Source organism: Berghia stephanieae, chromosome 12 (genome assembly GCF_034508935.2).
Source record: "Berghia stephanieae isolate SIO BIC M18660-M18661 chromosome 12, UCSD_Bste_1.3, whole genome shotgun sequence".
NCBI lineage: Eukaryota > Metazoa > Mollusca > Gastropoda > Nudibranchia > Aeolidiidae > Berghia > Berghia stephanieae.
Genome location: NC_088371.1, coordinates 28234103 through 28260175, shown reverse-complemented (window position 1 = coordinate 28260175; position 26073 = coordinate 28234103). Strand labels below are relative to the sequence as shown.

Below are 26073 nucleotides of genomic sequence, written 5' to 3'. Positions count from 1 at the left end.
GTTGATGCATCACATGCCTTTTTTCTGGCACAAGTGCGGCTATGTGGTCTAGTGGTATGACACTCGCTTTCGGGTCGGAAGGTCCTGGGTTCGAGCCTCGCTCGGCGCATAGTTGAGTCCTTGCAGAAGGCTCTTTACGCACATTCTCTCACCGTATTCGGGTGTAAAATTGGAACCTGACCGTTAACAGCGTTGTCTCTGTCCGAAAAAATTGTAATATTGCCTGACAGGCGTCATGCCCCGTCCTAAATATCAAATGTTTTCTGTTGGTCAGGGACCCCTTGTTAAGCGCTTTGAGGACTTTAAGTGGATATTGCTCTATATAAAAAAGCTCAATTTAAGTGAGGAGCAGCATCAGACTGCCAAACAGGTCGATACAAAAGTTACATGTTATAAATGCGCACCAAAAATATGACTGATATTTATTTCACATTGGCGTTGCCACGCAGCAGTTGCCGCACCAAATGTTCCGCCCAATGAGCGTTGTTTGAAATGTCACAAATCAGTAATTCAGATCAAAGAGGACCCTTTCTGTGCAACTAACAAGGAAGAAAATGGGATAGTAATAAAAAGTCAAAAAATTACAAGAAAAGTAAGGCAAAGAGGAACCGGTTCGAGTAGTGAACAGATGTAGATTCCAAGAGCACACCTCAATGTACTTAGTATGAGATCACCTAGATATCTCGTCCAGAACCAGCACAGTTCCCCACCAAGAGGAACACACTCAACTGTTTACAGGATATATAAAAACCATTAAAAACACACACACACACACACATATATATATATATATATATATATATATATATATATATATATATATATATATATAACAGAGAGATGATTTACAATGAAAAAACATATCACCTCCCAAGACTAACACAATACATTTGACTGTTTCCTTCTCAGCCAACGAGTACTAGAAAACCAACTTGTACTATTTTTTTAATCTGATAACTCAAATGGCTGTGGGTCATTGCTGTAAAGGAAATACTCTAAAACCAACGCAATATAATCATATTGTCTATTTCCAGACAATTAAAATTCACCCCTTACCGGATCATACTGATTGTCTCAATCGTTTCTATGTTAAATGTTTGTGTTGAGAATATTGGCTATTAAGCTTTAATGATGGCCAACTAACTTTAATAATAATAATAATAATAATAATAATAATAATAATAATAATAATAATAATAATAATAATAATAATAATAATAATAATAATAATAATAATAATAATATATACTTTATTCATCCCAAAAAAATGGAAATTCGTTTACAGACGTGGCATGCATAAAAATATATAAACACAAAGTTGAGAATCTACGGCGACAATGTATACATACATACATATATATATATATATATATATATATATATATATATATATTATATATAATTATAGATATGTTATATTTAGTATATAAGATAGTAAAAGATAGTATTTAATTTAAATCACAGTTAGTTGTACGTTAAAAATTCAAACACCATGTGGCAAAAATGAATTAAGGTGACGTGTTGTCTTTGTTTTTATAGATATAAGGCGACGGCTCCTCATGGAGAACTTAATATATTTGCGAAGGGGGTGATCGCCATCCTTCATAACTTTCTCCATTTAGCTTAGACAAAATCTCTTGAACAGTTCTTTCACATTGGAAATTGGGTGAGTATAACTTCTGGCTTTATCAATTATCCGATCAATTTTCTTAATGTCGCAAATACTGGCATTTCCACACCATGCTGTAATACAAAAAGTAATAACCGTCTCCAAAACGGATCTATACAAAAGGGTGCATAACGTTTTGTCTTTGTCAAATTCGCGGCGTTTGTGTGTGTTGAAGTCGGGGAGAGTGGCCTAAAATAGACTTAGTGTTTGAAACGACTTTTTCGGGGCCGTAGATAGGCTCATACCGAAGAGCCACGATCTCCACGGCCAGGCGGAGTTGTACCAATAAGGTCGCGGGTTCCACAATGCTAAATCAAGACCATCATTGATGGTTCGAGCGTTACTTTCCAAGCATTAACAGATCAGATGCCTCTGAATCCCTGTAATTTAACCCTTTCCGTTCCTATGACTTTTTGTTTCCAAATTGCATTTAAATTAGGAAAACAAGGAGCAAACGGAAGCAAAGGCGTGATGTCACACTTTCATCTCTCCCTGTTCAAAACTCATTGGAAGTGTAGGACCAGACCTTTATACAATGCATAAACAATGAAATGGTTACATATTGAATAATAAGGAATCTGATTTTAGTAAGAGGGTGTATTGGCAGATTATTAGGATTACGAGATGTAAAAGAGCGAGGATGGATGACATTTCTTGACAACCAGCATACGTTAAGACTACAAAATGAAATGCCACCACTTTGAAACCAAACGGTCAATTACACAAGGTATGTATACAGTCCTCCGGACGAGTAGTATTACATTTCCAATGAGATTGGAACGAGTTTTTTGACGTCACATAATTTGATTTTCCCAATTGGTGCCTTGCCTTGACATATATTTTTGGCTGTTTTTAACTGTCATAAAATTGTCCTTCAACCAATCAAAACATTTATTTTGTTGTGAAGAATTATAACATAAATTTACTGTTCCATCGGGTAGACAACAGGCAATCAAATGTATCTGTCGTGTAAACAAACTGATTTTGTTGCTTTTGGTGTGAGATGAAATATGAGGCTGGCTGAGAAAACCCGGGAAAATGCGGCAAGCTTTGATTTGAGATATGAGCCATAATCGAAGATAATGTGTTTCCCATAGCAACAAATTTTATTCAGAAAAAAATAACTAGGGTTCTAGTATACATAGAAAGAAAATTTAAAGTGCTAAATGATCAGAAAGATGTGGTCTACACCACTGTATGCGTAACTCAATTTGTGAAATTTTTACATCTTTCCGGGTTTTCTCAGCCAGTCACACAATATACAGGAAACAAAAAGACCTTTCCCAATCCCACTGGAAGTGCAAAAACCACTCTTCTGGAGGACTGGAATACATACCTTGTGTCATTGATTTTCGGATTTCAGAGTGGTGGCATCATATTTTCTAGTCTAAATAAATGCTGGTCGTCAACAAAGATCACCCAGCCTCACTCTTTTACGTCCCGTAACCCTAAGAATCTGCCGATACTTCATGTTACTAAAAAGCCACTTTTATGTTACCTATCTATTATTATTACTCCAAAGGACAGATTACATACACACTCCCAAGAATTTAGGAAAAGAAACCAAAGGGTTTGATGTTACGACTTTTCTTCCCTATTATAACATAATAGCTCATTTGGTAGAGCACTCACTTCACACGCAAAGGGACCGTGATCGAGCCTGCGTGCAGGCGAAACTTTTTTTTTCTGACTCCTCTGTGCACCCAGCAGTGAATGGGTAGCTGAGTCTGTTAGATTTGGCGGAAAGTACTTTGCGACAGACTAGCGTCCTATCCAAAGGATGGCAAGCAATTTGCTATTGTCCGTTTCACGCTATAGAAACTGGGATTAATCCGGCTCCATGGGCCGAATGGCTCTGAAGGACTACTATAACATAATTTACATTTCCATCTGGCAGACAAGAGACAATCAAACTTATGTGGCATGTGTAAACAAACAGATCTTGTTGATTTTGGTGTGGTCTTCTCATATTGCGTCGCGTAATCAGAATCTATTGGCCAGAGACAAATACAAAGTATACTGATCTGAAAGAACCAGGGTCCAACGCCTGAGTACAATAATACAGGAACAGCGATGGAGGCTATTTGGTCACATTTTAGGTCGAGAAGATAACACCCCAACCCAAACTGCAATGACAGAATATATCCTTAAAGACAACAAATAAATATGTAGGGAGACATCAATAGTAACTACCCTGAACCAGGATCTCTCTACATATCAGAAATTTCTAGATTGAGATGAAGCCGAATTAATCTGAAGAACTAGGAAAAACTGCTGTGCCCTCCGTACTAAAGTCACAACAAGATCTTGACAGCCTCAAAACTCTGGCCTAGGACCGTGCCCAATGGAAACAATTAACAACATGGATGGAGAGAGCAGCAATACTCATCGAGGTGTGACTGAATCACACAATTCTCATCAAGCGTCATTCAGACTGCGAGGCTCACTACTACTACTTCTCATAAGTTATTGTGAGATGAAATGGAGGCTAAAAAGGCGTGTTAAAAACTTGATGTCCAGACAGCGACACCCTGGCTTGTGTTTGATTTGATTTTGTTTTCTATTGATCTTCAGGTTCATTCTCCCAACGACATGTCTCGTTATCCTTGTTAAGTGTTGCGGCTGGCTAGGACTAGGAACCCTTTGTAAAACGCTTTGGGCACGTTTTGTAGATATCGAGCTCAAGTTTTGTTTTGTTCTTGACTCGTTTTAAAATGGCTGTAATGGAGTTGAGTTTGCGTTGGGGTGAGAGTATTTCCAATAATTAACAATAGGAAAGTGAATGAAAGCTTCAATTTAATAAAAAATAAAACAGATATTATGAACATTTCGGGTTTCCCCTTTACCAACAAAACACGATGAATGAAACAATTAAGACGAATGAATGTCTTTAGTGTTTCACTCATGTTATTTTTTTGATAGAGGGAAAACCCGAAACGTCCACTGAAGCTTTCATTCAATTTTCTATTGTTATTTTTTTTATAGAGCTTCAAGCAGCAACGTTTTCATTATCGATTATGCCCAATACAAACAGGAAAACATAATCACGTGTAAATGAGTGCAAGTCAATATTTGATCTCACTAATGGGCTTGTTGATTCCAAATGGTGACCCGTTGTTCCAAAACGGTATTACGTCGGGATGGACTAGGTGAGGGAAATTGTAACTAGTCGTCTCAAACGGTATTATGTTGGGATAAACTCGGTGTTGGACTAGGTGTTGGACCAGGTGTTGGACTAGGTGTTGGACCAGGTGTTGGACTAGGTGTTGGACCAGGTGTCAGACTATGTGTTTGGACTTTTTTAAGAGACTGAGTGTTGGACTAGGTGTTGGACTAAGTGTCAGACTAGGTGTTGGACCAGGTGTGGGACAAGGTGTCAGACTAGGTGTTGGAGAAGGTGTCAGATTAGGTGTTGTACTGGGTTTCAGACTAGGTGTCAGACTAGGTGTTGGACTAAGTGAGAGACTAGATGTTAGACTAAGTGTCAGACTATGTGTTTGGGCTTTTTTAAGAGACTGAGTGTTGGGGACTAGGTGTTGGACTAAGTGTTGGACAAGGTGTTAGACTATGTGTTTGGACTTTTTAAAGAGACTGAATGTAGGACTAGGTGTCAGACTAGGTGTTGGACACGTTGTTAGACTATGTGTTTGGACTTTTATAAGAGACTGAGAGTTGGATTAGGTGTTTAATTATATGATTAAAAAAAAAGAAAGAAAGAAAAGAAAAGAAAAAAACAAAAAGAATAATATGAAATTTTTAAAAATATATAAACAAGAAAAAAACATTTTTATTTTAGGAAAATATTACTCCACGTGATGCGTGAAGTAGGCCTGTTCACCACAATAAATTTCATCGAGAATATGCATTCTTTCTCTGAGCTCTCTTCGTAGGCAGCGCGTAAGCGAATTCCTAGAATTGTGTCAATTCTTGGAAAGCAATAACATACAGTTAGTTATCGTCTCCAGTATTTAGCCTATAATTTTAAAACCGAAACTGAAACAAATGAATAGTTTTTCTTGGCTTCTTGCTATAGGATGACTCACATTTGATTGTTTCCTTTCCAAGTTTGTTTGATCGACCGTTTTGCAACAGACTAATCTTCTTAGCAATAAAATTCTCTACCAAGTCCATAATTACATTAACTTTTAAGATGGCTTCTTGGACGAAGGAAAGGTTGCTTCAGTTCATTGAACATTATGGAGCTCATGAATGTCTGCTTTGGAAGGTGAAAAGCAAAGACTATTCAAACAAAATCAAGAGGGAGAAAGTAATATGATGAGCTTACAAACTTTGTTAAGTCATTTTACCCCGTGGCTAATAAGGACACAGTTGTTAGCAAGATCACCAACCTCCATGGATCATGGAGAAAAGAACATTTAAAAAATGATGGCTTCTCAAGTTTCGGGCTTTGGATTCGAGGAGCAATATGAACCAAGTCTTTTTTATTTTGATCATTTGCTATTTCTTTCCGACTCGGAAATAGCCAGAAAAGGTAGGGAAATTGGTTAATTAACCGGTGATGTATTCGAGACACAAATTCTGGATACTCAAATGGCAGACAAGCTAAGAACTTTTTTGTCTATCATTTTCATTTAATTAATTCCACTGTCTTTTTATTTCGTAGACCTATAATATATATTAAACAGTGTAAATGATTATAGAAACAAATTATACCATTATTACAAACATTTACTTAATAAATTTTGATTGAAAAATCAAGTTTCGGATATCTTTATCATTAAATAAAAAACAATACGAGTACAGTACATTTTTCTCGACAAATGTTTATTTAAGAGGGCATGCATAAATACGAGTGTTTAAATGTAAGTGTAAGTGTGTGTGTGTGTGTGTGTGTGTGTGTGTGTGTATGTATGTGTGTAAGCGTGTGTGTGTATGTTAAACCAGTGCATAATGATTATTTGAGTAGGCATGTGTGAATAGATATCAACAAGCTAGGTCATTACAATTACCTCACACTTTTAGTCAATACAAATTCCACCTAATAGTCGTCTCATTGAACCATATTGAAAAAAAAACTGTTTCCATTATGTTAAGTTTTGAAAGTTTAAGCTCTAGACAGAATGTTATTATACGTAGGCCGACAAGACACTTGCAAATGTCCCTGCACGTCTCAGGAATAATCCGACCCAAAGCTTGGGGTGATATGCACGGTGAAAATTTTAGGTCTTCATACGATCTGCCTGTCGCGGGAAATCTCAATGTAGCTGTCAATCTCTCATGTGGGTAAATAGCTGCCCTCATTACTGTGTCTTCCTTTCCTATCAAAGGAGTCACAAGGCTCAACAGTTCCAAATATGTCTCTTCATCCATGCGCAAGTAGTTGTGAAAGTCACTCGGGTAGACCCTCAACTCATTTAGCAAGTTGGTGTGGGTGAATATGTTTCGATCAAGAAGCCACTGCTTTGTCTAGTACCTTCTTGTATTTGCCCTTGATTTATTTTTTTCTTCGTTTCAAAGCATAAGCAATTAGACCACAAACACCTCTTTCATATTCAGACGACATTTTCCTCATAAAAAAAAAACAAAACCAGTAATCGAGTGAAAATGAAGAAAATCTAGACAAAATTTAAACTGTTAGTACAGAAGTTGAGTGGACAGCCCAAGTGATTCAGCTTGCCATGGTGGAAATTTGCATCCTGAAGGGCGCGGAAAAATATCCTGGGTTGGGGACCCAACGTGTAGGGGGAAAAAATTCATCAGGCCCGGAATGGGGTGAGGCTCTAGTCCTGACCCTGTTCCGTTGGCACGTACGTAGAGACTGAGTGTAGGACTAGGTGTTGGACTCGGTGTCAGACTATGTGTGGACAAGTTGTCAGACTGTTTGGACTTTTTAAAGAGACTGAGTGTTGGATTAGGTGTTGGACAAGGTGTCAGACTATGTGTTTGGACTTTTTTAAGAGACTAAGTGTTGGATTAGGTGTTGGACAAGGTGTCAGACTATGTGTTTGGACTTTTTTAAGAGACTAGGTGTTGGATTAGGTGTTGGACAAGGTGTCAGACTATGTGTTTGGACTTTTTTAAGAGACTGGGTGTTGGACTTAACGTTGGACTAGGTGTCGGACTAGGTGTTAGACTAGGTGTTGGAAATTGAAATATTATCCACAATAAATGTGAAACCTGAGGTTTACTTCTATTCGTTATGATGGACAATAAACACAACTTCTTCGAAAATATACAGTTATTGACTTTTATTGGTTTTACTGACCGAGGAAAAGCCCGACATTAGGAGGGTTTTTACGAGGTTACGAAATATTCAATATTGGTCAAAAACTGCATTATGCGAGTATGTGTTATTGCACGATAAAAATATAACGAGTTTGATAAATACAAAGAAATGAAAGAATACGTTTATTCCACCCCAACAAGTAAGATTATTAGATATTTTGTAACCGAATGGTATGATATTAGTACTCCTATTCACCATAATTTGTATTTTTCTCCATTCAATTCAATGACAATTTGACCCAAACACAAAAACGTTGGATTTGTATTCAAACCCAGCAAGCGATTAGTTTTAATCACCAACCAGCTGTCTTTTGCAATATAATTCACACCGATAAAATGTACACAAATATTCTGCAATTGTTGAATAAATTTTATAAACACGCAATTCAAAGCTTTATTAAACGATTACGTATTTTTAAAGAAATGATAGGGTTTTCCGATGAGAGGGGTGGAATAATGCAGTTCAGGACCAATCATATTGAATATTTCGTAACCTCGGACAGAGATAGTGTGCGTTTGGCTAAGAAGCTTACAACATTGCTATCCGTGAGTATAACGGACCAACACACAAAACTATGTGTAACCATGAACTTTTTATAGTCTGGTTAATACAGTTTAGTGAGAATTACTCATAAACGCGGATGGCAAAAACTAAAAACAAAAGACCTCAGTGACGTCAACTTCATTCTATCTATTGCTCTTCCAGGGTCAGGCTATACCTCGGTTCGAAAATTCAACACAAACGATATGGTCAAAAACTGTATAGTAATAATTATCATGTCAATGCTAAATTCACTTCATGGGTCCCGATGGACGTGGACATATATGCAAGTCTGACATCCGAACGCACTTCTGGGCATTTTCTAAAATTGTTGTAATAGACAATATTTTGCGTCATTTTTTCAGATTTCCATTATAACAATGAGCCCATAATGAATTGGGTTACCAGACCTGCAAATAAGTGCACGTCGGTCCCGATTCATACGGACATTACACCGTTTTGGGACGGGAGGGAGGGAGGAAGGGGGAGGGGGGGGTGGTTAACATTTGGGTACATTGTCAGATCCTTAAATATAAAACTTAGGGTTTATTCCTCTTTCTTTGATGAAGAAACTAAACAAAATTTCTTTCATTGAAAAAAAAAACCTCGAAGTTCATATTTCTCTTATATTTAATTTCTAAATTCTTTTTTCGGGCTCGATTCATCCCGAATTATACCGTTTTGAGGCCGTGTGTAATGGAATGTATTTTTTAATGTTGGGAGAACATCATAAGCATGATGAAAAACCCCTTTACTCACATTCTCTCACCGTAATCAGGTGTAAAATGAGTACCTGGTCGTTGACAGCGTAGTTTCTGTCCGAAAAAATATTGTAATATCGCCTTAAAGGCGTCTTGTCCCGTCCTACATGCTAAGAGTTGCTGTTTGTCAGGCACCCCGTGTAAAGCGATTTGAGCACGTTTAGTGGATAAATCACTATATAAAAGCTCTATCTATTTAATGTACCATCGGCATTGACCAATTTGTGAAGCGTCTTGGAGGAGGGGATTGTATTAAAGCATAAAATTAAGTAGTCCTTCAGAGCGATTAGGCGTATAGACCCGGAATTTATCCCAGTTTCAATAGCGTAAAACGGACAATATCAATTACTTGCTATCCTTAGGATAGGACGCTAATCTATCGCAAAGTACTTTCCGCCAAATCTTATAGACTCAGCTACATAATCACTGCTGGGTGGACAGGGGGCGGGAAATCGGAGGAAAAAAATCTCGACTTTATCCGGATTAGCTATCGTTCCCTTTGCGTGTAAAGCGAGTGCCCTACCAACCAAGCTATCTGTCCCTTTGCGTGTACAGCGAGTGCCCTACCAATCAAACTATCGTTCCCTTTTCGTGTAAAGCGAGTGCCCTACCAATCAAACTATCAGTCCCTTTTCGTGTAAAGCGAGTGCCCTACCAACCAAGCTATCTGTCCCTTTGCGTGTAAAGCGAGTGCCCTACCAACCAAGCTATCTGTCCCTTTGCGTGTAAAGCGAGTGCCCTACCAACCAAGCTATCTGTCCCTTTGCGTGTAAAGCGAGTGCCCTACCAACCAAGCTATCTGTCCCTTTGCGTGTAAAGCGAGTGCCCTACCAACCAAGCTATCGGTCCCTTAGCTTGTAAAGCGAGTGCCCTACCAGCCCCCCCCCCCCCCAATATTATAATATAGATAGAATGAAGTTGACGTCACTCGCGTCTTTGTTATTGTTTTTTTGTTGTTTTTTTTAAATTTGCTTTTTGTTGTTTTTTTTTGCCATCCATGTTTATGATTAATTCTCACTAGCTTGTATAGATAGTTTAAAGATGACGTCACTCAGGTCTTTGTTATCGTTTTTGCCATCCGCGTTTGTGAGCTGTTCTCACTAAACTGTATTACCCATACTATAAAAGTTCATGGTTACACAGAGTTTGTGTGTAGGTCCGTTATACTCGGATGGCAATGTTGTGAACTCCTTGGCCAAGCGCATTCTATCTATTGACGAGACTATAAACGTTCATGGTTACACATAGTTTTGTGTTTTGATCCGTTATATATCCGGATGGCAATGTTGTGAGCTTCTTAACCAAGCGCACACTTTCTATAAGTGGGTTGTAAAAGCTTTTAGAGTATGTAAATCGCACATTTTTTAAGCTCATCGTTGGTTTCCAATATCATGAACTCAGGACATGCGATGACCTTTACCCCTGGACAAACATATCTAATTGTTCCCTACTTTATCAACAAAATCACAAAGTTAAGCTGGTCTTACATCCATTATCCGCATGTCCCATAATGGGAGCGATCTATATTCATGTTTTCGTCCAACCAGGTCATCAATCGCATGATTTGTTGCTGTCCAACGATTGGATATATCTCAACACATGATATGTAAACACGCTGCTTTGTTGATGAAAATTGTAAACATACCCATGTGTCAAGCAGAATTAAATGACCAGTCGTGATGTTAGATATCTAAAAAGCTGTGAGCACTTTTCACTAAGTGGGTCACTTTGAGCACATTTTGCAATGTGACCAATGACCTCGAGCACAAGGAAAGTTAATATAGATCATGCCCATTTATTAGTAGTAAAACAATAGGCCTATCGGTGCCAACGACAAGACATCCACACACACACACACACACGCGCGCGCGCGCACACACACAATGCATTCACACACCCTAGACCCTCTCACCTCTCTAATTACCTAGTGGATTCTTGAAAGCCTAGGAACCTGGGTGGGGTGCCTGGCCTCCCATTGTGGGCAGGGTGGCACTTACTGTGTCTTCTATCCCCTTATATCTGTTTTCCAACATGGTTGGGAGGGAAACAGTCAAATGCATAGTTATTGTTTTGAGAGATGGTATTTTTTTTTCTTATAAATCATCTCTCTGTTATGTATTGTTATTTTGAATGTATATTGTAAGCATTTGAGTGTTTTCCTCTTAGTGGGATCTTGGGTTGGTGTATGGGTGAGACATTTAGGTGATCTCAAACAAAGTACACTGCTGGTAGGATCTTGGAATCTACATCAGTTCCCTATTTGAACCACTTCCCCTTGTCTTAATTTTTTCCTCAATCTAGAATCTTTCCACTATCCAATTTTCTCCTCTTTACTGGCGCTGGTATGACCTAAATATGTTGCAAGCACTGTAAAACTCTTAAAACAAAAACATAAAGACAGAGACAACGCGAACTTGCGCTGTCATGGAAGGCATGCACTTTTGAATACGCTGCCACTCTCTATAATAATATTGCCATACAGACGTTTGTCAATTCTGGTCGTGACTTTTTCTATAGATAGTATGCGCTTGGCCAAGAAGTTCACAACATTGCCATCCGGAAGTATAACAGACCAAAACACAAACTCTGTGTAACCATGAACGTTTATAGTTTGGTTAATACAGTTTAGTGAGAACAACTCACAAACGCGGAGGGCAAAAACAATAACAAAGGTCTGTGTGACGTCATCTTCGTTCTATTTATACCTCGTACAGATAGTATGCAGATGACGTCACTCAGGCCTTTGTTATTGTTTTTGCCATCCGCGTTTGTGAGTTGTTCTCACTAAACTGTATTAACCAGACTATAAAAGTTCATGGTACACAGAGTTTGTGTGTTGGTCCGTTCTACTTCCGGATGGCAATGTTGTGAGCTCCTTGGCCAAGCGCATTCTATCTACAGAGGTGATGGGAAGCAGATTTTCGTCTACTTGTCTCTATTATTAGCTTATTAGGTTGTGATGAAACAGGCATGCTTGTGGAACCTAGTGGCCATTCAAGGCATTTGAAGAGGCCATAAGCACAATAAAATCTGCTTCTCGTGCTTGTTCTTCTTTCTTGACTATTAATTAGGTTATTAGGCTATTATTCCCGATTTTTCATTAAAAATGCATGGTTGTTTTGGTTTAAAACTAATGAATATTTAGTAGATGTTCGTCTGACTTATCTCTGCACTATTATTATCATTATAGGCAATGAACGAGGATGCCCAGGGTAAGCAGTGCTTACTGTACTTCTGTGGACAGGGTACCCGCATGAACTATGTCTAATGGGAAAGTGACCCAGAGTCGTGCTTGCGCATGTTGAGAATTAGCTACCGTCAACAACTTCCGTCGTGTGGTTTTATCAAAAATCAGCATGATGGTAGTAGGGCTAAATTGTTATCTTCAAGGCAGGGACAAATTAAAATGCTTTGGAATTAAATGATCCAAACAATGAACAATTCGAATATAAACCCTTCGTCCGTATAGAAATTGTCTTATCATATAAACAGAATGTCGTGTGAGCTCCTTGTTGGATGGAATCTGAATGTCACGAAAGCTTAGTGGGCCGCGAGGAGCACAGTGGTTGAGCTGCTTGACTCTTAATTGGAAGTTCTTGGGTTCAAAGCCTAACAGGGACCTTTTTTTCAATTCTATTTTTCCCTTTTATCTATGTTATTATTTTTTAAAATTTCCATTATATTTTAAAGCTTATTTATTGATTTGTTTATATATTAAATATAACTTCTTTAGTTTTCTTCATTAATTCTAGATAGTTATTATCACACCGTTCAACAAATCTTTTAATTTCGTTATAATAATTCAATACATCATCTCCGGTTGTTATCAAGGCCTGAATGCCGGTATCGTCGGCATACTTTAATTTATTCACATCACTTCTGCCGCTTATGCAGTCATTTGTGTATATAACGAAAAGTGTTGGAGCAAGAACAGTTCCTTGAGGTGCTCCAGTGTTGGTGATAAGGGTAGAGGATTCAACTTTGTTGTTCTCATCATCCGTGAGGGAAACGAATTGTGGTCGGTCCGTCAAGAATTCTAGTACCTAGAGTTCATTCGAGGGACTGACCTCCATGGACAGTAGTTTAGGGATTAGTATGTGAGGCTGGATGGTGTTGATTGCACTCGAAAAGTCTACGAATAGGGTTCTGGAGTGTCTAAGTGTTTGTAAGTGTTATGAGAAAACACTAATATAGCGTCGTCAACCCCACGTCCTGATTTGTAAGCAAACTGGTTTTTGTTTAGATGTTGTTGTGTACTTTGTTGTAGAAATCTTTGTTGAATAATCCTTTCAAGACATTTCATAGGGATGGATGTCAGCGCTACAGGACGAAAATCATTCATTTCTTTGACTTTTTGATGTTTTGGGACGGGGATTATTTTTGAAGTTTTCCAAATTCTTGGAATATGCCCGTTTCTTAGGGACTGATTAAAAATGTGTGTAAAAATATAGGAGAGTTCATCAGGTTCACTTGCTTTATCCGCTTTAATATTTTTGAAGAGTTTAATGACATTGGCCTGAGAGTTTATAAAAGTTTGTTTTTATAATTAACTTCGTATTTTCATCAATTAGGTCTCTCTTCTTCTTCTTCTTCTTCTTCTTATTATTATTATTATTATTATTATCATTATTATTATTATATTATTATTATTATTATTATTATTATTATTATTATTATTATTATTATTATTATTATTATTATTATTATTATTATTATTATTATTGAATCTAGTCATGAGGTTTGTGTTGAGCTGTATATTTACAATTCCACAGGCGGAGTCTGGTTGGATTAGTTCATGTTAATAATGCTTTAGGGTTGTGCGAGATTAAAAACAAATAGCCCGGATAAATGGGGGCATCAATGGCTCAGTTGGTAGAGTATTGGCAGGCCATGCGAACCACCTAAGTTAGAATCCTAGCAGAGATGATTTTTATTCTGTGGCGCATCAGATCAGTGGGTATTACGCCTCGTCTGAGATGAAGTTAAAGCGTCAGTGAGCTCAGTCAACAGATGGTGACAATATGGGATACTTATCTGTCTTGACCAGACGTTTTGTCCTTGAGTAAGACACTTTGCCCAGCTTACTCCACTCGACTCTGGTGTTAATGAGTGCCTGGGTTTAGTCATAGACTGATATTGTCAGATAGCTAGTACACCAGTGCCTAACAGGCAGCTGGTACTGAATGCTATGGAAATACGGTTCCATATAGATAGAACGAAGATGCCGTCACTTATTATTAAACTGTATTGACCAGACAAGGTTACACATAGTTTTGTGTGTTCGTCCGTTATACTTCCGGATGGCATACTATCTACAGCCTGCTGGGGGGAATAAATGTAACATTGTGTGCGCAGTGAGTGGTTTGAAAACTGGGGAATGCGCTATATAAATACTATTTATTTATTTATTTATTTATTCTACACCCCCCTCTCCCCCTCCTAACCACGTAGCAACTTTGTTGTCCACGATTTGAACGCTGAAACACCCATTCATTTAACCATTTCAAACATTTCCGTTTTGCTTTGTTTTCTCTAGTAGGGATAACTGCGTCAAAACGTGGCCTTCGTAAAGTTATGGCCTGACACTGACCAAAAAATGACCTCAAAATGCCAGTCTTTTGCCACAAAAGAAAACAAATCGTGAGTTGTATTCAATAGTTCAACCAATGAAATAACTTATTTCCATGGGCACTACTAACGACAACTCACTTGGCGGTGCAAAAACCAAATAATGACGTCAAAATGCCAGTCCATTGGATTTCCGTGTCAGGCTATAACATAACGATAGCTACGGTCAAAATCACTCCTCCTGTCTCAGCGGGTAGCAAGTTCCAACTGAGCATGGTTCGTGCAATTAAAAGGTCAATTATTTTGTGCCATGAGCGGGCAACCAAAAATTATGCAGTTGTAATTGTAGTGGGCAACCAAATTTGCCCTATTTGGCAATGTCAAGGTTACAAAAGGAATTTATGGCTAATAGGGGTCAACAGTCGTGACATCGCTTCTCTCGTAATGACGCATAGTAACTTAGTAACTGGTTCTAAACTATCAGAACAATGGCGGACGTCATTATGAAATACTTCTCCGACGAGCATAAATGAATGTATCCAGAGGAGAAAAACAGTATTTACCTGATCATGTTTTGACTTTAATACATTCTGATCACATGACGTGTGAAAACGTTCTAGTCAGCATGAAGAATAAAAAGTACAGATTTTCTTTGTTTAGAACCAAGCTGCTCGTTGCTGGGCGGAAGTGACATCAGACTATTGAATCCTATTCAGAGGGCGCAACCCATTTTGTCGGCGAGATACCACCTCGCGTGTCATTCTGTATTCATCAACTGTAACAAAACTGGAGTTAGCTCCACTTTCTATGATTACCTTTGTAAAAACTTCAGAGTAGCTTCCAGCCCATAAGGTATGTCCAGGCTACACAAAGCATTTTATAACAAGGTCGCATCTCACACAAGCCATCTTTCGGCTTTAAACAGCGCAATATCCGCGAAACGTGCTCAACTAGCCAACAGCAACACTTAACATGTACACCTAAGTACGGTGAGAGAATGTGAGTAAAGGCCTTTTTCCGAGGAATGACTCAACTAAGCGCCGCTCAGAGCGGGTCTCGAACCCTGGACCTTCCGTTCCGAAATCGAGAGTCATAACAACTAGACCACAAAGCCGGGATGAGCTCCACATTCAATGACTTACCCTGGTCAACAAGAGTAAGGCCTCCAGTCCATAGGCTATGGCCAGGCTACACAGAGCACTGTGGACAAAGTCGTCAGGAACAAACCATTTGTCGGAGAGATACCAGACACCTCTCCACGCAGTCACCACGACTGTATGCACGAAAAACACCGAGAAGAAGGAGTCGAGAACGTGTTGCCAGGTGCCGACCTGTCAGAGATTTAAAATGGCTGTAAATAAATTATATATTGAAGGAACATTGAACAAATAAAGAGAGAAAGAAAGAAATAGATTTTTTAAAAATAATAAATGAATAAATAAATAAGGAAAGAGAGAAAGAAAGAAAGAAAGAAAGAAAGAAAGAAAGAAAGAAAGAAAGAAAGAAATAAATAAATAAATAAATAAATAAATAAATAAATAAATTTGTTAGGTTTTTTTTTTTGGTCGGATTACATTTTTTGTTTGTTTTGTTTTCTGTTTTTGTTGATTTTTACTTGTAGTTTTGTTTTTGGGATGTTGTTTTTGGTTTGCTTGTTTTTTTGTTTTTGATTTCTTTTTCTTTTTCTAGTTTTTGTGTTGTTGTTTGTTATTTTCATGCGTCTTCTTTCTGAATCCAACCCCAAAATGATCAATTCCACGATTGAGTCATGAATGAATGAGTACCTGTCTATGGGCATGAGGGATTGTGTTCGAGTCTTGGTACAAAAAGTGGTGAAGACAGAGTCTCGGATTTTAAACGCATCACTGTATTTACTGGGTAATGTAAATGTTGCTGCTCGAAGCTCGAAGAAATAAATAACAATGTGAAATTGAATGTAGGCTACCACATTATCTCTTCGTCTGTAATGTTTCATTCATCCTGGTGGTGGTGGTGCTGGTGGTGGTGGTGGTGCTGCTGGTGGTGGTGGTGGTGGTGGTGGTGGTGCTAGTGGTGCTGGTGGTGGTGGTGGTGGTGCTGGTGCTGGTGCTGGTGGTGATGGTGGTGGTGGTGGTGGTGGTGGTGGTGATGGTGGTGGTGGTGGTGGTGATGCTGGTGGTGCTGGTGGTGTTGGTGGTGGTGGTGCTAGTGGTGATGCTGGTGGTGGTGGTGGTGATGGTGGTGGTGGTGGTGGTGGTGCTGGTGGTGATGCTGGTGGTGGTGGTGGTGTAGGTGGTTGGTGGTGGTGCTGGTGCTGGTGGTGATGCTGGTGATGGTGCTGGTGGTGGTGGTGGTGGTACTGGTAGTGTTGGTGGTGGTGGTGGTACCGGTGGTGTTGGTGGTGGTGCTGGTGGTGCTGGTGCTGGTGGTTGTGGTGGTGGTATTGGTGGTGATGATGATGATGATGATGATGATGATGATGATGATGATGATGATGATGATGATGATGATGATGATGATGATGATGAGAGCTCAAGAGTACTAATATTATGTATCCCTTTCTTCTCACCTTGGTTCCAAAGTACGTACTGGTTTCAAAATAAGAACGCAGAGGAACGTCCATCGGTACCAAACTCGGAGCTGCCAATACCTGTGAATATTCCGTATTATCAAAGACTCATTGTGTATATTGTGGTTTACAAATAAAAAGGATAATAAGGAGATGGAGGACAAGAAGACGGAGAAGAAGGAGGAGGAGGAGGAGGAGGAGGAGGAGGAGGAGGAGGAGGGGGAGGAGAAGAAGAAGAAGAAGAAGAAGAAGAAGAAGAAGAAGAAGAAGAAGAAGAAGAGAAGAAGAAGAAGAAGAAGAAGAAGAAGAAGAAGAAGAAGAAGAAGAAGAAGAAGAAGAAGAAGAAGAAGAAGAAGAAGAAGAAGAAGAAGAAGAAGAAGAAGAAGAAGAAGAAGAAGAAGAAGAAGAAGAAGAAGAAGAAGAAGAAGAATGGGAGGTGGAGGAAGATTATATATTTATAAACATAACTCAAATGTATCGATAAGGATTCGTGTTGACCTCATGCAAATCCTAGCTTTTAACATCCATTACCGTAAATGCTTGTGTATATTACATAACACAAGATTATTGGTATTCGATATAGTGAAAGTATGGTTAGTGAGTAGATTGTATAACTTGTCATTACATCATTGACTTTACAACACATACGGCGTACAGTGTAGTCCTTAGAGCCATAGGCCCATGGAGCCGGAGTTTATCCCGGTTTCTATAGCGAGAAACGAACAATGGCAATTGCTTGCTACCCTTTGGATAGGACGCTAGTCTATCGCCAATACTTTCCGCCAGATCTATCAGACCCAGTTACACAATCACTGCTGGCTGGACAGGAGGGATAAGAAAAAAATATCGACTGCATTAATAGAAATGTGTGGATCTTATAATAATATGATCCTTGTAACAAATCTACTTCACAATGGACAAAGACATCTTTACAATTTAATACAACAGGGATCATAATGTTTTAATCAATTGAAATTAAGACTGATTTCAAATGTATCCACAGTTACCAAGTTACTCACTCGAACTACTCACTCCTCTTCCAATACAATTTTAAACGGTCCCAATTTCTTTCACACACCATTGCTCTTTTTCACCTACTCGAACCCAGGACCGTCCGATCCAAAAACCGGTGTCCTACCACAAGACCACATAATTGCCGTTTGTAATACCGACATAATACCACTTTGAGGCGATGGGTCACATATATAGACCTATGAATGGGTTCGTGTGGCAGTGGCTATACGCTTCAACAGTCATGACGTCACTTCCCTCGTAATGACGCATGGTAACTTAGTAACTGGCTCTAAACTATCGGAACAATGGCGGACGCCCTGATGAAATATTTCTCCGACGAGCATAAAAGCGTATCCAGAGGAAAAAAAATTATAAATCTGATCATGTTTTGACTTTTATACATTCTAATCACAAGACATATGAAAAGTTCTAGCCAGCATGAAGAATAAAAGTACCGATTTTCTTTGTTTAGATCCACGATGGCCGCCGTTGCTGGGCGACGTGACATTAGATCATTATACTATTGAATCCAATTGACTCGGGGAGAGCTGAAGCAGAAACCTTTCAAAAGATATTACCCACGAACAAATTTCTAATGCTTCAGTCGAGACGAACTCACGATCAGGCCAATCAGAAAGCGCCTATGGCGCTGATGTTTGTTTGTTTTTAAGGGTTTTACGGTGCTTGCAACACATTTAGGTCATTTCAGCGCCTGTAAAAAGGAAGAAAGTGGGATAGTAAAAAGTTCTAGAATTACAATTACAGCACCCAAGAAAAGTAAGACAAAGGGGAATTAGTTTAAAAGGAGAACAGATGTAGATTCCAAGAGCACACCATCAAAGTACTTAGTCTGAGATTACCTAAAATCTCATCCAGACTCAAGCACAGATCCCCACTAAGAGGAACACACTCACATGTTTACAAATCATATATTAAAAATAAAAATTAACAGTACATTACAGAGAGATGATTTACAAGTAAAAAAATATCATCTCCCAAAACTATAATTATACATTTTACTATTTCCCTCCCAGCCAAGGACTCCGGCCGGTCAGGACAAAACTAAGTAATCTCATTCCAAGACAAGGACAGAAAGCAATGGGGAAACATGTACAGGGAGATAGAAGACACAGCAAGTACCTCCCTGGCCACTATGGGAGGTCGGGAACCCCACCCAGCTACGGTGCTGACAGCTGACGTGTGAGAAAAGGATTGACAAGATACGGTTGTTTGTTAGACGAACAGAGACTGAGTTTCAATATATTCAACGTCCCTTGAAAGTGTGGGAGCTGATAAGCTTCCTTTTTGGGATCTGAGGGAATGATTTCCCGGCCACCGGGAATTCTGTCATCACAGTTCCTATTGAGGCAAGATTATGGGCCTTAGTTTTGTAGGAACCACTCCCTTGTGGAATGAATGAAACCCGCAACTTTGTGAACAAAGCGGCCTTTAAAACATTTTAATAAAGGTTTTTCGGTACCTTCCGTCATACAAGCCACACATAAAGGTCATTTCACCGCAAGTAAAAAGGAAGAAAATTGGACAGTCAAAAATATTTCTCACTCACTCACTCATCCCCATGACCGGATGGTCGTCGGAGCTATAGGGATGCAGCCTTCACAACACAAATTATAGATTTTCAATAAAAAAGCACACAAGACTTGTAAGACAAGGAAGAATGGTTCAAATAGGGTACAGAAGTAAATTCCAAAAGCACAGTATCAGTGTACTTAGTTTGAGACCAGCAAAATATCTCATCCAAAAACAAGTGCAGATCTCCACTAAATGGAATTCACTCAAATCTCAACAAATCGTGATATTCGACATATAAATATTATTAGATCAGTGTGTAATAGAAAGATGATTTACATGAAAAAAAATCATCTCTCAAAACTATAACAATACATTTATTAACTGTTTCCCTCCAGCCAGCAGGACAAAACCAAGCAATCTTATTCCAATACAAAGACAGAAAGCAGGTTGGAAAACAGATTGAATGAAAGTGAAGACACAACAAGTGCCTCCCTATCCACTATGGAAAGACAAAAGAGCGCACCCAAGGTCCCACAATAAACTTTCCTTACCTGTGTAGAACACCGCAGTATAAACATGACGGAATACGCTGCCAAAGTGGTTCCCAGTGCGTTGTAGGTTGTCATACTGGTGTACGTGTCCCAGGCCCGCCAAATGGATATCCATTGATTCACTGAGCCAAAGGCCACGATATAGGTGTAACAACGCGATACCAGTATCGGTAAAACCACAGAACCGATACCCGTTTGTCTTGGGCGACACGCCTGTGCCAGGAGATTCTGAGAGCAGCATGCGATAAACTGAATACCGAATCCGATTCCTGCCGACACCCAAATCGACGTGTAAATTTCATAGGGGAAAATAATCTCCCGACTGACGAGATTCCACGTACTCGCCCAGTACATGACGACAAGAGGTCCTACCCAGAAATTGGCCGCGATGGCGTTGAAAAACTGTTGCCATGGTGATATTTTTGAAGCCTTTTGGGTCGTTGTTTTGGGTGATTTGTTACTACAGCTGTTGGTGTAGGTAATGATGGTTGATATATTTGTATTTTCGAGTTCATTTATTTTCTGGCTGTGTTCTTGAGTATCCATATTGTTTTGACCAGTTTCGAAGATATTTTTTTTTTCTAGTTCTCAATCAACGGTGACCAAATTATCATGTCTTGTTCTGTGGATGACATATTATTATAAAAATAATTCAAAATGGCATTTAAGTTTTGTCTTGAAGTCTTTTTGTTTTGTTTCATAATTTTTTCTCAACTATTGGTCTATCTACTTGTTTTATATGCTGTCCATCTACAATGTTATTGATTTTACTTTGTTTATTTGTTAATAAGAAAATCTGAATTAATATATGATTTCTTTTGGCAAATTGCCTAACATAAACCCTTGAAGCTTTGAAACTTTGAGGTGCGGCCTTAAGTCCTGGCCTTTAAGCCGCTGCGATGCCGCCTTGAGGGGAGCCTTGAGGTCCCCTACTAAAATAAAAATTGAGCTTTGAGCTTTATATAGCGCAATATCCACTAATTGTGCTCAAAGCGCTTTACAAGGGGTCCCTGGTCAACAGCAACATTTAACATGTAGGACGGGACATGACGCCTGTTAGGCGATATTACAATTTTTCGGACAAAGACAACGCTGTTAACGGCCAGGTACTCATTTTACACCTGAGTACGGTGAGAGAATGTGAATAAAGAGCCTTTTCCAGGGACTCAACTATGCGTCGAGATCGAGGCTCGAACCCAGGACCTTCCGATCCGAAAGCGAGTGTCATACCACTAGACCACATAGCCGCAAAAAGTGCCGACCCATAGCACAGGCGTTTGACACAGGCTTTCCCTATTCATTTAGTTTGGCACCGCCTTGTCGTGTAGATGTTGTATAAAGCGTGGCTATTTTCATTATTTTCAAAAAGAAAAAGCAGAGGAAAAAACAAAAAACCATCGATGTGGTGTACCGAATCTCGACCAGTTTTTCTACCAATTTTTTGAACCACTTAACCCTCTCCTTACCAGCCATTTTCAAGATTTTCCCCAAAAATTCACACCCAACTAACACAAACTAGATTTTTTTTTATCACACAATCAGACATGATAGCAGTAAAATTCTTGCGACTCATAATTTCTTTAGCAAAACATGCTCTAGAACAGACTGTTCATTTTCTTTAAATTATATGATGTACAAAAGAAATTTGAATAAGAAAAATGTTTGATGTATCGTAACGAATGTGACGATTTTCCTATAGTTGGTAAGGAGAGGGTTAAACCAGGTTTTCATATGCTCTGTCTTTTGAGTTGTCTATTACTATATTATTCTTTACACTTTGTATTATCCATAAATATTCATATTCTTTATATAATTCAATAAACTAAAGTCAATCCTCTGGACCAAACCGGCATGTTTCTATGCTTACTATCTTTAACTAATGAGGAATAACTGACTTGAATGGATACTGCAAACACGCACTAACTGACTTCATGCTTCACAGGATCCAAATTGGATTCAATAGGCGACCAGTTACCACACGATCTTTTCGATCATATTAAATCCACACATAGTTGTATGTGTTGGTTCTATTGATCAAGCGGTAGAACAGTGGGTATTTTACTAAGACAAATTCCATTCACAGTAATACTGTGTAGTTCGCGATGTTTTCTGTGTCTTTAGATAGTACGCGCTCGGCTAAGAAGCTCACAACATTGCCATCCGGAAGTATAACGGACCAACACACAAAACTATGTGTAACATTGAAAGTTTATAGTCTGGTTCATACAGTTTAGTGAGAACTACTCATAAACGCGGATGGCAAAAAGCAATAACAAAGACCTGAGTGACATCAACTTCATCCTATCTATATCTACTAAATTGAGTCCCTTGATTGGTGGACAAAGAATAAATACGAATACCTTTCCACATCGGACTGGTATCTCGGTGTGTTGTGGTGGCTTGTTGTTTTTATGAAGTGTATGCTGAGTTTTGCTCACTCGTGGAAATCATCGGGCCCTAAACAATATTGTTTACATGTGTGTTGACCTTCAAATCGTGTTCGCTCTGTTGGACCGTGGCCAAGATATGGCCTGACACCGTAACCATCAAAGGTTTGTTGCATTTTTTATTTGTTTGTTTGTTTTTGTTTTGTTTTTGTTTTGTTGTTTTGTTTTGTTTTGTTTTTTGGCAATTGCCAATACTCATACAAGAATATGATATTTCCAATCAACAAATCAAAGTAAGTAAAATCAATAATAAAGCAAAGCAAATAATAATAATAATAATAATAATAATAATAATAATAATAATAATAATAATAATAATAATAATAATAATAATAATAATAATAATAATAATAATAATAATAATAATAATAATAATAATAATAATAATAATAATAATAATCATCATCATCATCATAAACAGAGCCTGTGATAAATCTATACCTCTAATAAATAATATATATCAACTTTACCTTTTCATGTAGAAAAAAAACCCACACAACTTTTGGAAGAGCCCTTTCGTATCCCCATCCAATCCTCACACCGATGGCCAACACTGATTCATCATGATTATCCAACTAGTTCACACTGATTAAACTATAGATAGCATGCGCTTGGCTAAGAAGCTGACAACATTGCCATCCGGAAGTATACGAATCAACACACAAGAGTATGTGTAACCTTAAACGTAAATAGTCTGGTTAATACAGTTTAGTAAGAATTCATAATAAACGCGGATGGTAAAAAACAATGACAAAGACTAAAGTGACGTCAACTTCATTCTATCTATAACACATTTTGCATCATGTACTGAAACAACATTGCATAATTGACCAGTATATTTTTGTCCAATCAAAACATGGAATTTGTGACACACCTTCAAACGTGGTCGGACATGATGGTTGGTTGTTTATAAACAATAACGTGAATGAAATCAACCTCTCTCTCTCTCTCTCTCTCTCTCTCTCTCTCTCTCTCTCTCTCTCTCTCTCTCTCTCTCGGTCTGATCATTGTTATTATTTTTAAACCGCCAGATGGGTGACTAGTTATCACACGATTTTCTTTATAATATTATAAACGTTAAAAAATTATATGTGGCTGTTTGGCATGTACGAAAGATGGCTATGGTCAAGAATCAATTAAAACTAACACACACAATAAATAACGCGAGATTATTTCCATCCTTTTTTGGAATGCGCGAAAACAATTAGAACGAATGTTTACTTTTGAATGATAAGAATCAGATGTTATTTAGGTGTCAAGTCGTGTGAGGCATTTGTTTACATAATATGGACACAATAATGTGTTATCTTATCGATGGTAAAAATACATCAAACTGGATGTCATTCAGTGAACACACTCGATGACTGAAAATTCATGATTCACATTCGAACTCGGCAGTGCAGTTGACTGAGGATTGAGGCGTGTCGATGGTGTAAAGTTATTCCAAACCCTCAACACTTTGTATACACACTCACACAGACACACATACACACACATAGACACACATACACACACACACACACACACGTTATAGTGGGCCTCTCTCTCTCTCTCTCTCTCTCTCTCTATATATATATATATATATATATATATATTATATATATTTATATATATATAATATGATATATATATATATATATATACATATATATATATATATATATATATATATATATATATATATATATATATACTAGTAAAAAGCCCGCAATTTTAGCGGGGAAAGAACTATTTTCATTCGATAGTGTACTCACCATCATTTAATGAGGGCAGATTGGTAAACAACGTTGTCTGTGTAATTTGGTATATTTTCGGTTGATTTTTCTGTGTGGCCCAATAATATATTTAATAATATATTCCCTCAACTAACCCCAAGAAAAAATTAAACCTAGTACCTTTAATTAACCCTAATAGGAAAAACAAACGCCCTAGCACTTTAATAAGACTTATGACTAACCCTAATAGGAAAAACAATCATCTGATCTGGAGCTAATCCTAATAGAAAAAATCATGACAAATTGAATAAATAAACGCCTGACAAACGTTCAAAGGTGAAAATACAAATTTAAAGAATACCGGGGATGTAGGAGCTTTCGGAATGTCTCCCCTTTACTTAACTTATGGAAAAACAAACACCCAAGCACCTTATGACTAACCTCTCGAGCTAACCCTAATAGAAAAAAAAAAACAACTCTCGGACTGCTTTGCCCTACCTTTCAATATTCAACAAATCAAAATGGCGGCCGAAAATCAAAACAATGGTCAAATTAGGAAATTTTAAACTTTCACAAATCTATCAAGGTTTGTTCTAGAGTTTTTAAAATACTTCTATATAATGTCAAATTGAATAAATAAATGCCTGACAAAATATCAACGGTGAAAATACAAATTTAAAGAATACTGGGGATGTGGGGGCTTTCGGAATGTCTCCCCTTTACTTACCTTATGGAAAAACAAACATCCTAGAACCTTTACTAAGACTTATGACTAACCTTAATAGAAAAAGAAATATCCTCCGATCTCGAGCTAACCCAAAAAGTAAAAAAAAAGAATCAAAATGGCGACTGAAATACCTTCATGTGATCAAGTGAATAATATCACTATGAATGTCACGGGGTGTAGGGCATGAGAGGGAGGAGTAGTACCTCACGGTGAAAGGCAGTCACGCTTCTTGGTGATCCTGAGAAGTGGCTTAGTAACTTATTTGGTCTCCACCTCATGTGTCTAACTCGTATATGGCTCCAAGTAACTGATGTGCACTCAGTGGCCACACCCCGGGCAACGGTTTTGACTGACCGGCTAAACTATACGAGGGAACCCAAAGGCTCTGCCGGAGGGTAAGGAGTCGTCTTTCCTTTATGTGCATGAAGACTGTTATGGCGGAGAGTGCAGATGATCCAGCAACATGGACAATGGACTTGATGGCATTACAGCAAGGTGTATGGCACACGTGGAGCGCGTCAAAGACGTTAAATGATTGCGGTCGGCCATTGTAGAAAGGATTGGGGCCCTACTATGTATTATCCCATTGTATTGAAATGAATCATGCCACGTAAAGTTTATGGAAGTTATACAGGTACCCCTGAGCCCCCTGCGGGTGTGATACCTGTTGTAAATATTAACAGGGAAGAGACAATCTCTTCAGGGAGTAGTACAAACGAGGATGACGACGTCAATCTAAAGCCTGCGGGAGGA

At 38.4% G+C, this 26073-nt stretch overlaps 1 protein-coding gene across 3 annotated transcripts in view; it reads right to left on the bottom strand.

Annotated features, from left to right (window-relative positions):
* LOC144957943 (uncharacterized) overlaps nt 1-25489 on the bottom strand; it is a 38023-nt gene extending 12534 nt beyond the window's left edge. The window contains exons 1-4 of one of the 3 annotated variants that reach the window (XM_078889503.1): nt 25371-25489; nt 20432-21053; nt 17334-17414; nt 15928-16116 (exon numbers count right to left, since the gene is read on the bottom strand). In XM_078889503.1, coding sequence (XP_078745629.1) covers nt 15928-16116; nt 17334-17414; nt 20432-20977 — 816 coding nt within the window. In that variant the 5' untranslated portion in view covers nt 20978-21053; nt 25371-25489. Of the gene's footprint in view, nt 1-15927; nt 16117-17333; nt 17415-20431; nt 21054-23348; nt 24260-25370 lie in introns of those variants that run through there. The other 2 variants (XM_078889502.1, XM_078889501.1) reach the window with 2 other exon arrangements.
* Nucleotides 25490-26073: the final 584 nt, after the last annotated feature.